This window comes from Globicephala melas, chromosome 19 (genome assembly GCF_963455315.2).
Source record: "Globicephala melas chromosome 19, mGloMel1.2, whole genome shotgun sequence".
Taxonomy (NCBI): Eukaryota; Metazoa; Chordata; class Mammalia; order Artiodactyla; family Delphinidae; genus Globicephala; species Globicephala melas.
The window spans coordinates 49,832,986-49,845,532 of NC_083332.1; the positions used below are offsets into that span (position 1 = coordinate 49,832,986).

At 46.0% G+C, this 12,547-nt stretch overlaps 1 protein-coding gene across 1 annotated transcript in view; it reads right to left on the reverse strand.

Annotated features, from left to right (window-relative positions):
- Positions 1-791: 791 nt before the first annotated feature.
- The window catches only part of GLG1 (golgi glycoprotein 1), a 148,099-nt gene continuing 136,343 nt past the window's right edge, over positions 792-12,547 (reverse strand). The window contains exons 20-26 of the mRNA XM_030863363.2: positions 11,868-11,991; positions 10,878-11,020; positions 10,584-10,685; positions 9,525-9,632; positions 7,682-7,802; positions 6,946-7,052; positions 792-5,820 (exon numbers count right to left, since the gene is read on the reverse strand). Coding sequence (XP_030719223.2) covers positions 5,653-5,820; positions 6,946-7,052; positions 7,682-7,802; positions 9,525-9,632; positions 10,584-10,685; positions 10,878-11,020; positions 11,868-11,991 — 873 coding nt within the window. The 3' untranslated portion in view covers positions 792-5,652. The remainder of the gene's footprint in view (positions 5,821-6,945; positions 7,053-7,681; positions 7,803-9,524; positions 9,633-10,583; positions 10,686-10,877; positions 11,021-11,867; positions 11,992-12,547) is intronic.

Below are 12,547 nucleotides of genomic sequence, written 5' to 3' on the forward strand. Positions count from 1 at the left end.
ACCGCTCCCTCCTTTCTTCTTCTACTCTTCACCTTCTCCCATGTCCACTGTACACATAGGCCTACTATCTCCTAAGTGACAGCTGCTGAAAATGGATTTGAGGAGTTCTGAGGAGAAACCCTGGGTTCCAGGTTACCCCTCCTTTCTCACTGAACATCCCATTTCATTACTTGAATATTAGTACAGCCATTACTACTTAAAGAAATCCTTGCTACCATGCAATTCCTTAAGCTGTTACTTTTTAACAGCCGGATGCACATTGGCTTTGCTGAGAGTAGAGGAGGTAGAAGACAAGGTTTGGGAAGGGTGTCATGAGGTCACTGACCTCAGGGGTGGGCTGTTGGAAGGGGGAGGCAAGCACTGACTAAACGCGGACATAGCAGGGCCCAGAAAATAAATGTGGCCTAGTTCTGGGCCTGAATGGGAAGGCGGCCATCAGAGACCAGGTGCCATCCATGTGTCACATCTGTAAGGAGAAGTTCCAGGTATGTGTTCCCCCCAGGAAGGAGCCTCATCACATGGCTTAAACACATCAGTAGAATGAACAAGTCTGGACACATGAGCTTGAGAGTCAGAAAACCCCAGATCTGGCTTCCAGCTCTCCTGTAAAGGCCTATGGTCCTACTCTGTTTGACCTAATTAGCCAAGAACACGGACATTCTAACGGTAAGTTTCTGAGCGTCAGTGGCAAGTTTACAGTCAGTACTCACAGCTCCGGAGACTTCTTCCAGCAGAGCATGTGGGTGGAGGAGAGTCCTCCCAGTCACCACAGAGAAAATTTAACAAGTAAAAACCTGCAAACTCTTTATTAAATTCTCCCATTTCATCTGTACAGAAAAAAATGCACATTATGTTCAGAATCTCAGTAACATCTCAAAATTACACAGCATGAACATGTAAAAACAAGAAACTTCCAGGATTTTATACATAGAAAGGAAAACCATTTACAAAAGAGGCTTGTTAGTTTTACTTTTCTTTTTTTCCTTCTTAAAAAAAAAAAGTTAAAGGCCTAAGATCTCACACAGCATTTGCTGTACAGTCTGTTTTCCTGCTTCGATTGACCTGGGAACATGGTGTTGGGAGAAGCCGCTCAGGAAGCCTCGGGCTGCCAGCCCCTCCCGTCGGTCACTCACTCTAGTGCCCCTCAGTCTGACAGGGACCTGTTCAAACCATCTAGCGTGTGTGGTACAGGGCCTGCTGGGCTCTGGGGTCCAGTTGTCAATTCTATGTTGGGGGGAAGGCGAAACAGAATATAGAGGCACTATCTGAATTTTCTCCTTGCCCAAGGAGATTCCTCCACTGCATGTATCCCAACACCCCTACCTGTGCGTTGTGGCAGCTCTTGGGAAGGGAGAAGGAGAGGAAGTCACCATCAGGATCCTGTCACTACCAGCCCCCGCAGACAGTCCCACCTTTGTGCTCCAGATGACAAACAGTCCCTGGGTCTCCACAGTGATCTCACTAGATGGCCTGGATGAACCTGTCACTCTGAAGAGTCAGTCTTGGTTTGCTAATGACTGATCTTTTGTCTGGGGTCTGGGCAGGAAGGGGGATTCGGCTTCAAACTTGATTGCCCTGACATGTGACCCTGGTCCTAGGGGAGAGGAGGACCAAGAGGAGTGTAGTGGGAGAGATGACCAACCAAGACACGTGAGAGAGAGACGGAGACCAGAACATCAGCTCTGGCCCCAGGCCCTTTGGGAATTGAAGACCAGTGCGGAAGAGGGGACTTAGGAGTGGAGTATCCCTAAAGGCCTGGGGGAAACTCAGGGCACTGGAATGCTGCATTTTATAAAATTACTTAGGTGCTGTCCAAATGGTGAGAATAAATAAAAGGAGTCTTTGAGGTTTTTCAAATTTCCTAAGAATCAGAAATATAAGTAAACATACGAAAATGCACATGATTCAAAAGCCATATTCTTCTTTTTGTTCTACGGCCCAAATTTAGTTTGAATGTGTCAGGCTGTGCTGGCTGGCTTCTAAGGGTCCCTGCTCCAGGTTCCTTCTCCGTATCTGCTTGCTTAGAGTAAGTTATATGCAGAAAACATTTACTTTTTGGTGGGGGAGGGGAAGAAATGGGACGGGGAGGCCTTTTCTCAGAGGAACTTGAGACCAGGTAAGGAGGTCCCACAAAGCAACCTACCCCTCCCTGGGTGACTCACACTAGTGGGGTTCTTTAGGATAGAAGTGGTACCACAAGCCTGGAGGTGGCACAGAAGTCAGGTTGATATAGGAGAGTGAATCTTCCTTTGGGAAGGTGTCGGGAGGTCAGCACTCTGTCTGATAAAACGTAAACGATCCTACGACTCTTTACGACTGGCTTCTCTTGTTACTTGACCTCAGGAAACAGGAAGAAATGAAATCTGATGGTAATTTCCTGGCACACCTAGGAAAGCAGAACCTCCCTCCTTCCCAGCGTCCCCAAGAAGAATACGTGCAGGATGTGAGACAGTCAAAGGCCTGCAATGAATACAAGTCAACACCTGCTCACTCAGTATTAGAATTCCCCTCGCTTCTAAGGGTGCACTGGCTCAGAACAAGCTGATGGGATCCACAGCACTGGGCCTGGTAGTGGTACCAGAATTTTAGGGAACGCTAAGAAGGACGGCTTTCCTGCTGGAGTGAACCCAAGCCCGAGCGATGGCTCCCACCTCAGAGCATCTTGCTAGCAGACTTCTCTTGGGACAGCAGCAATAGCAGGGGAAGGCCAGGGATGCACCAGGGTCAAGGTCTCACTCCCACAGCCGCCCTTCTGTGTGAGAAACTCCGATGCAGGGAGAAGACAGCCTTGCTCTTGACGTTCTGCTCAGATTCCTGACCTCCTGCACTGCAGGGCCTCCAGCCCAGAGACTGACCTCCTGGCACCTCTGGGGTGTTGTAGAGACACCAAGTCTGAGTCTCTGAGACACTGGTGTGAGCTGACAAGGCCTGATGAGTTCTCTGGCTACTGGAATCTTCAGCAAGTGCTTGGAGCCTTGGCCAAAAACCCTACCTGCTCCTTATGTTATTGTTCACGGGCTAGACATCAGAAGGGAAAAAGGACACAGGTCTGTCATCAGCTCCACTAGGGCCATGGTTTCTTCCTGACTAATTCTTGACTAGCTGATTTACCCAAGAGTGACCTATGAGCCCAGTAACCAGAGGTGTCCCAGAACCTGTTTTGTTACACTAATGAGGTACAGAAATGGATATAGTTGGGCCGTAGTTTCAGATGGTGCTGGGCCCCTTGGATGCAGGAAACTGCTCAGTCACATGAAACTATTCTAAAAACCAGTCACTGAAACTATTCCAAGTTGGATGGTGAAATGTTTTCTGACAACGAGCAATCAAAGATACCGGCCGAGTTATCCCTTCTATCTATCCGGATCATTTCTAAAGATGACAAATGTTTCAAGAATCAAATTCCTTTTCAAACTTCCAGATCTGCTGCAGACAATTGAGATCATCTCTCAGTTCAGAAAGAACAAAAGTATCTAGACACATTAAACTATGGAGATGTTTTACATACACTGGGAGGGAGACTGCAGAGATGGAGAATGGTACTCCCACTCTCATCAAACAGGGAACAGTCATTCTATCCTGTAAACCACATCAGACATGTCAGTGGGGGCCCGTGTACAGATATATCCCCAGTCCTCGATCCCAGACCCCACCACCCAGGGGGGAGCCCCTGGAGGTGGACTGACTAGATCAGCTCAGTTCAGTCCAAAAGTGGTGGTAGGAGGGGGCGCTGCTCGGACTCCAAGAGTTTCAAGTTTTATGAGGCTGAAGAACCCCAGGACAGTTGCTAAGAATCAGGAAGACCCTAAGAGCAGGACTTGGGGGACCAAGCAGCTTGGAAGCTCCCCTTCATGACTTGGAGTACCCTAGGCAGGGGGGATATGCAGCTTCTAGAACCCACTGTCTCCAGGAAGGGTAGTAAAAAGGGAAAAGAAAGAAAAAGAAGAAAACCACAGTATTCAAATATATGTCAGTCAGGTTAGACAAGGAGTCATTTGGATCAACCGAGCCACAAACTGACCCACTTTGTACTGAACACATTCCAGGGAAGACAGATGTGGGGAGGTCCCTCAGCACGTGTGCACAGCGGCAAAGAGGCGCAGGGCAAGGGATGGAGCATGGTCTACGTGGACAGTTTTAGGCACGTGATTTATAATACTTTGTGGAGTCTAACAGGTTAATAAAATATATATTATATAAATATATCTTCTACTGTACACGCCGCCCTCTTGTGCAGCCACTGGATTCCATGCCCCAAACTCAAGTCCAGGTGCACCAGGTTGAACTGTGATGCCTGCACTCCTCCCTTTTTATACTCCAAGCCTGTCATCTCTACACTGGAGGGACGAGGGATGGTCAGGAATATTGCTTCCATAAAGCTCAGATTCAGGAAAGACTGATGAATCATCAAAGTACATTTAGCCAATGCCTACTGTAGTGGGTGTATGCAGCAAACGGACAGAAAAAAAAAACGGAGAAACGCCTCCATCTTTTAATGTAGTAATTTTCCACACCCTCTCCATGTAGAGGCCTAAAGGAGCTTGTCTGGGAAGGTGGCCTTGAACCTGCAGAAAGGTCAGGTTGGACTGCCAGTCACACCCTGAGACCAGGCTAAGTCTTTATAAGCCACTGTCTCACCTGGGAAGTAAAGCAAAGTCAATCAATGCCCCGCTCCTCCTTCCTGCCCTGAGCTCCGGCCCCCAGAGTCACGGCGTCCCGGTGAAGCGGAGGGCTTCTGGAGGAACTGCCACCCCAGCAGGACCAATCCGAACGCGGCTTGAGTCCTGCACTGCCCTGGAGGAGGAAGGTCACTGGGGCACTCTGCCTTGGGCCTCAGGGTCCAGCCTCTCCATGCGGATCAGTGGACAGATCAGCTGCACACACTTCTGATCCCCTCTCCAACCCACCTGCCCTCGGCCTAGGGAAGCTCATGCTCTACTCCACTGAGGTGAGGAGATCACACAACTACCCACGGCTGTGGGGTCCTGACCAGCAGTGGCTCTACTAGGGTAGGAACTGGAAGGCATCACTGTTTCAGCAGAAGAAAACAAGACCCAAAGCGGGCTGGTTAGTCGTTTCCCACTACTCGGTGAAGTCCATGGCCCTGACATGGGCCAAAGGTGCTGTTGAGAAGTAAGCAGGACATCCCAGTTACAGCATATTGGGTGGTGTGTTTCCCCTCTAAAGTCCTGCCTTCATTTCACACTGTCACACAGAAGAAATAGCCCCATTGCTCAAATCAAGCCTGGAGGAGATGTGTTACTATATACATTTTTTTCTTTAAAAATTTCTTTTTTTGTTTTTTTTGGTGTTTTTAAAAAAAAAAATCATTTGAGTTGCAGGTCAGGTGAGTTGGTTCTGGAAGTACTGGTAGTTCCATCGGTATGAGAGACTTGTCTATGGGCAGGTAAACCCGAGTTTGCCAACAAAGGCAATACCCAAAGCGGCCAGCTGCTGCACAAATGGTCGAGGAGGAGGATACCATGGACACGGGTGAAGTCTGAGACGGGACAGTGCGGTGGATACCTGCTACTGCTCTAACATGGGTGTTGGTGTCACCTCGCAGAAGGACGAGGTGGGTGGGTACGCTATACAGGAGGGCTGTACAAACTGGGCACTGGACAGGTAGTTCCTCTGGTGCTCAAGGTGGCTCTACCTGTCCTTGAGCTCTCGTGTCACTCGTTTGGTGATACGTCCACACATCAGGCCAATCAGGAACAGTATGCAGATGCTCCCACTGATCACAGAGAGAATGTAGTTCTTTGAAGGGGATGTCATCACTTGCATGGCGAGGTCAGAGAAGCCATCCGCTGGGGCCACCTGGAAAACACACAGGGGCATCATCCTCGGAGAGAAGTGGGTTGGGACAATGCTTGCTCTAACTTGCCCCCCTGGACTGCTACTGTAACTTAGGTCATTTCTTTTGGGGAGAGAGGAGGGCAACGGGCAAGAAAATCAAACACCGAGCTACAACTGTTTTTCCCGATCATACAATTCATCACAGTGATCACTGCCGCCCACGTGGTAACAGCTCTCACAGAGGACCTGATGGTGTGCTGGCAAAGGGCTCAGCATGTTTCAATCATTTAGTCCTCACATTAGTCCTGGGACATACATTTTACTACTCCCACACTACAGATGAAGACCCGGAGGCCCAAGGGGTGGGAAGAGGTCAAGTGACTTGCACAAGGTCACAGGTTCTTATATATTTTGATTTATTTTCTTCATGTTGCTGTCTTTTTAAAAACAAAGAGAAAAGCTGAGATTCTGTCGGGTGCTAATTCTCTGTCGTGACTTGTTTTCACTCACCATCATATCATCAGCACCCCCCCCCCCCACCAAAAACAACTTGCAAACATGACTTATGCTGACTGAATATACTTAATCACTCCCCCAATCGTGGACACTCAGGGTCTAGCCAGTTTTCATCCTCAGTTTTCCTCAGTGCTTTCTCCAGTGGACCTCTGTGGTAGGCTACTATAGCAGAATCAGGACCAAAAGGCTCCCCAGGTGCACACGGACCTGTTCTGTTGAGTCTCAACTTAGCCTGGGTGCTGAGAAGGGTCCAGCCCGGAGAGGTCTGGGCTGCTTCTATGCTCATCCATGTACTCAGAACAGAGCAAGGAGGCTCCAGATTAATCTGATTTAAGCACCAACATCTGCCAACAGAAAACTAGCAGTGGGTCACTGTGAAGCAACGCTTGGCGGCTCAAAGGCGGAAACCAATGACGAAAGAAGGGACTAATTAATGTCTCTGCTGTGCTACCTGGAGATGATGGCTCCAGGCTCACAGAGCCCAGGCGTCTTATGGTGCACTGAGAGATTTTTTCAAATAAACCTACTGCCAGTCTCACAACAAGGACAAGGAGGCCAGTGAAGTATCTCAAAGAGACCTGGGAAACTGACAGAGGAGACGCCACATCAGGTGATTCTCGTGGTCATTACCTTTGCTGCGTAACTCCACATTTCAATCCGGTCATTGAGGCGTTTTTTGCACTCAGGTTGTAACCTCACCCGCTTATCCTCCAGGGCCTCCATAAGGCAGGACATTTCTGTGCAACGGAAAGGGATAAGAACCGTCTGAAGCTGTACAGAACAGAAATTTCGGTAAGGATGGGGAGAAGGGTACCTAACCACCAGAGAATTCAGATCTGGAGGCTATACAAAGTTAAATCCCTTCAAGGACACTTAACCCAAGATCTACCATGGAGAAGAATATTTAAGGTTGGCTGTCCAGAGTCTCTCTTAAAACCTCTCTCATTTTATTCATCGGACACACATGGCTCAGAAACAACCATATACCTGCCCAGGTTCCACCTCACACAGAACCTGTCTGCTGAGCCCACTGTGGCCACCGGGGAAGCTGATGAAGCTGTTCAAGGTTGGACAAGGCAGGGAAGAGGGCCATGATGATAGCTTAACTTTTGCCTCCCTCATAAATAACTCAACTTCCTCTTGTCATCAAATCTTTACCTCGGGTCATGGCTCTATCAGTTCAAACCTGCAGCAGGATTACTCCTAAACTCACTTTGCCACAAAGGCATCAACCAGGCCCCCAGTGGATGCTGTCTACGGTTGAGCTGCAGCTACAGAACAGAGTAGCTAGAACTGATGTCTCAGAGGGAGTCTTTGCTCCTCCCAAGACAGTTCAGACAGGGTCAGAGTGAACACCGTGACTTACGACGCCCTCGGCCAGGGGTGATGGCTGCACAGTGGTGTTTGATGTCCAGGGCACAAGCTGTATGAAGAACTGGGTCCACAAAGATGTCTGCTTTGCTTTCCTTCAGCATGTTTAACACTTCCTAAGAAGGGAAGATCATAGAGAGAGCTTTTATAGAGGAAATACATCAGATCCGTTGTCTGTAAATACTTTACATACAAACAAAAAAGTCAAGGAGGGACGATTAAGCCAACAGAGGCTACTCTGAGATAGGTGGCAATGTGGTGATGATGCAAAGAACGCAGACGGTTAGCATCCAATTTAATTCAATAAATACAACTTGGGGACCTAGTGTATGCAGAGCTGTTTGCTAATAAGCAAAGCGAGGCAAGTTTAAGATAAGAATTGGGTTTTGGGCACTCTGGTATGCTATATTATTAAATACTAAGTGTTAGTGTTTATATTGATTTAATGCAGTTATATTGTTACTTTTTATGTCTGAAAATGTGAAAATTGAAAATCAGAGTAATAAGCTATACTAAAATTCCCAAACAGAAAGGTGCATTTGCAAAATGTTTCACTTTACTTCCATTATCCTCAAAAGGAAAGAAAGAACTGACAGAGCATAACTTCTACTGCAAGAATAATTCTTATTTGAGTTTAAAGATGTTCTGAACAACAGGAATATAAACATGATAGAACTGAAATCAACTCTGCATACTCTCCATTTATACATGATGAAATTATAGCAGGTAAAGACAGTCAAAAATTGCTTTCTTAAGTAAAAATTACTTCGTGCTTCACAGACTGTAAAACAACAATAAAACAAACAAAAACAAAAAAAAAACCTGAAATGTTGTTCAAAAAGTCCTCCTTGAAGTTAAATGGGATAATTTGATGAAAAAGTATTCAAAGGAAAATATCTGGATTTAGCCTTTAGCCAATTTCTGCCACTCCTCAGACCATGTGGAATTAGAAACATTTTTAGCAGATGAAAATATCTGCACACAATATTCACAGTGACTCAGTAATATCATTGAAACACTTTTCCAAAAAGAGATTAAGTTTTTTTAAAAAGATCAAATACATTATTTCACTTTCAATTTTGTAAGATAATGCATGCTTAGCTATCTTTTTTTTTTAATTAATTTATTTTTGGCTGCGTTGGGTCTTCGTTGCTGCACGTGGGCTTTCTCTAGTTGTGGTGAGTGGGGGCTACTCTTTGTTGCGGTGTGTGGGCTTCTCATTGTGGTGGCTTCTCTCGTTGCAGAGCATGGGCTCTAGGCGTGTGGGCTTCAGTAGTTGTGGCACACAGGCTCAGCAGTTGTGCCTCACGGGCTCTAGAGCGCAGGCTCAGTAGTTGTGGCACACAGGCTTAGTTGCTCCACAGCATGTGGGATCTTCCCGGACCAGGGCTCGAACCTGTGTCCCCTGCACTGGCAGGAGGATTCTTAACCACTTCATCACCAGAGAAGTCCAGCTATCATATTTTGATAAATTTGTTTTTATGTGATGTTTCTGAAATGAACTGAATTTGTAGTTTCATTGACTTTTACAAATGCAGTACGCTTACTGATATATTGGAATTGACATTTTACTTTGGCATAGCACTTAAACAATGACCTTAAACAATGGTCTAGTCATGGGGATGAGACATATTCACAAGTAATTAGTACATGTGAAAGACTATTTAAGTTACAGACAATTAATGGTCAAAAGGCAAATTAGTTTGGTAAGAGGGAACAAGATAGAATTCTGGGAAGGAAGGTTTAGATTTGATCACTAAGATGTACAGACTATAGCTTTAAGAGGAAGAAGAGCAGAGAAAAGCAAGTGAGAGAAAATGGTGACTGATGGGAGTTACCTTTTTACACATTTCTGTTTTGATTTTGAGCAGGTTAACTTTGAGGCACTCCTCTACTTGACCTGTCTGCTCCTGGGCTGCTGCTTCTTCGGCACATAGACTGGCAATCTGTTCAGGACACACACAAAAAACAAGGGAACCCCTACTCTCACGAGACACCTTGGTCTCTGAAGCATGTCGATTGGATATCCTCCCACACATGTGCCCGGGGCTCTTCTCAAACAGATTCCTGGTGGATTTCACTCCCCTCCCTCCCATATGGGATGCCAGGCTCTGTTCTCCTTCACAAGGACTGGCACAGAATTGAAAAACAGTCAATACATGTATCTTCATGCTGTCAACCCCAAGACCTGAGTCAAGACTGTCCCAGGGCTGGTCACAAAGAAGGCTACTCTCTGATTCCTCAAGAGGAAGGTCATACAGCCAAGTAAAATCCTAAAAGCAAATGCTTGACATTGACAGAGGTTCAGAGTCAACCCAGCTACACAACTTGGAAACACACACACACACACACACACACACACACACACACACACACAAAGGGGTCCTGACACATAGCCTGCAGCACAGTTAAAAATTTAACCTTCTTTGGACAGCTTTGTGAGTAAGCTTTTTTGAAATATCTTTAGCCATGTTCCCATAAAATGGACATATGTTGAACAAGGTTCACTACATGACCTTTTGTAGCTAGAAAGTCAAGTAATATCCAAGAACTGGCACTTCGGTAGAGGCATTACAGGAGCACTTTTATCCTTCTGGCAAGTGTTGGGAGTATTCTGCGTTGAACATCAGAATAAGGAGAGGGAAGGACAAACTAGACGTAGACAGATATAATAAACAAAAATGCTGTTCAATAGAGAAATATGGAATCAAAACTGAATAGTGATAGGACTAAGGACAAACCAAATTCAGTGTTACACAGAACCGGGAACTCAGACAGTGGAGAGCCTAGAAGAACCCTGGATTCAGGGCTGAAGGGAAACAGAGTAAAGAACTTTTCTCCAGTAAAAACTTCTCTGACCAGCTCTGTTCACAACCAGTTTTGTCCCCAGATCCTACCTCATCCGAGCAGTGTAGCTGGAGCTGAGGATCGAGTCGGTAATCTAGAGCAGACTCCTGGATAATAATCCGGATCTGGTCTTCACAGTCTGAAGAGAGGCGCTACATGTGACAAGGGAGAGTACGTCAGCCCATTAGAACATGTCAGCTTTTTATCTGGGCCCTGGCTTGGGGAAGGTGTGCAAAAAGGTCTTGGGGAAAGTCGCAGCAAGCTACGGACCTCCAAAGAAAAAACTGCCAGGACTAGTGGAGGTTCCATAAGTACACCTCTGTGGAAAGCCCAGGGCAGTTTACCTGGTCAGCATATCTCAACTTGAGGCAAGAGATGACTTGACCTTCTAACTCCGAATCGTCCTTGGCCTTAGTCAGGATACCATGACAGAATTTAGGAATGTCAGCTTTACAGGCTTTCCTTAGCACAGGGTTTAAGCGGTAATCTAGAGCAGAAAGGAATAAGCACAGGATAAAACACTCCACCTGGATTCACAAATGTTTTGAGATCCACTTACCCAAAGGGGGCATATTAGGTCAACGACCACTAATAAACCACTGATTTGTTTATTTGGTAAATGTTTACTGAGCTCTCACTACACTGTTTTATTTTATTTTATTTTTGGCCATGTCCTGCGGCTTGTGGGATTGAACCCGGGCCACGGCAGTGAAAGCCCAGAATCCTAACTAGGCCACCAGGGAACTCCCTCAACACGCTGTTTTAAATCAGCAATATACTGTGGTGGAAGAGCAGACGTGGAAACCCCCAGGAAACGTACTCCGCAGCAGCTCTGCAGGATCTATTGAGGCCAACATTCTAAGCAGTCCTCACAAAAATCTAGCAGACATCAGCAACCTTCCCCATGATACATATTTTTGAAAATTCTGAGAACAGAATATCCAACTCAACTTGACCACTAAGTTACAAGATCTTGCAACTCAGAGCTTAAACTTCTCTGTTCTAAAACAGATTACCCATATATTCTCCTGCCACATGCGTGAAGTTTTACTAAATTTCTAGACTTTTCAATGAACTTTAGCCCTAATTCGTTTTGTACACCCTTCAAAGGCAAGTTTCCTATGTTTTCAGCCTCCTCTTTCCCATGACTTTCATTCTGTTCTTCTAGATGCTCTTCAAGGAAGAAGTAAGTCACTTTGCTCATCACATCCAGACTCTTCCCTTAACATCCAGGAGCAACAAAGCACCTTTAGTTTAATTAGGCAAGTATATGCCCACTCAATTCCTTTCAAGCCATACCCAGCAGGACCAGGAAAGCCACGCCAAAATGTTACCAGTGTTCTGGGTGATCTGGCGCTTGGTTATCATCTGTTTGCATTTGGGATCCATCAATTCACTGTTCTTATTTTGCTTCAAGCATTGCAACATCGTTTTGGAATCCGCTTCTGGACAGAATCTCTGCAAAGAAACAAAGTTTTATAGAAGTAGTTACCCAAATATGGCAATTAACACCATATTTATCACTCTTACATCTTTTGGGGAGCTTATGACAGAACCTAAAGGCATCACTTGGGACGAGAAATGGTAAGCCTGAATCATCACCCAGCCTCAAGTTCCCCTTTACCTATTCTCTACTATATTTCTCACATTTCTTTCTACTACCTGTTTCCTATTTTGGATAGGATGCGTCCCTACTTACATGGCTATGCTACATTACACGGCCTCTCATAAGCTTACATACTGTTTTTGCATGAACGTAACATTGTACCAGGTGACCACCTAGCCCTCAAGCCACATCTACCCAATCCCAATGGGAAATTTAGGAATTACCCAGCAACCAGTGTGAACAGGGATGTGGGGGAAGGACCTATCTGGTTCACCCCTTTAACCAGAGGGGCTATAATCCTACCAAATCCTGCGGAGCCAGCCCCCGTACACTTGTTAGTGTCCTTGAAGTCAGAGATTCATTTTGGACTAGTGATAAACTCTATCTATATCTGCTAATCCAGTCTAT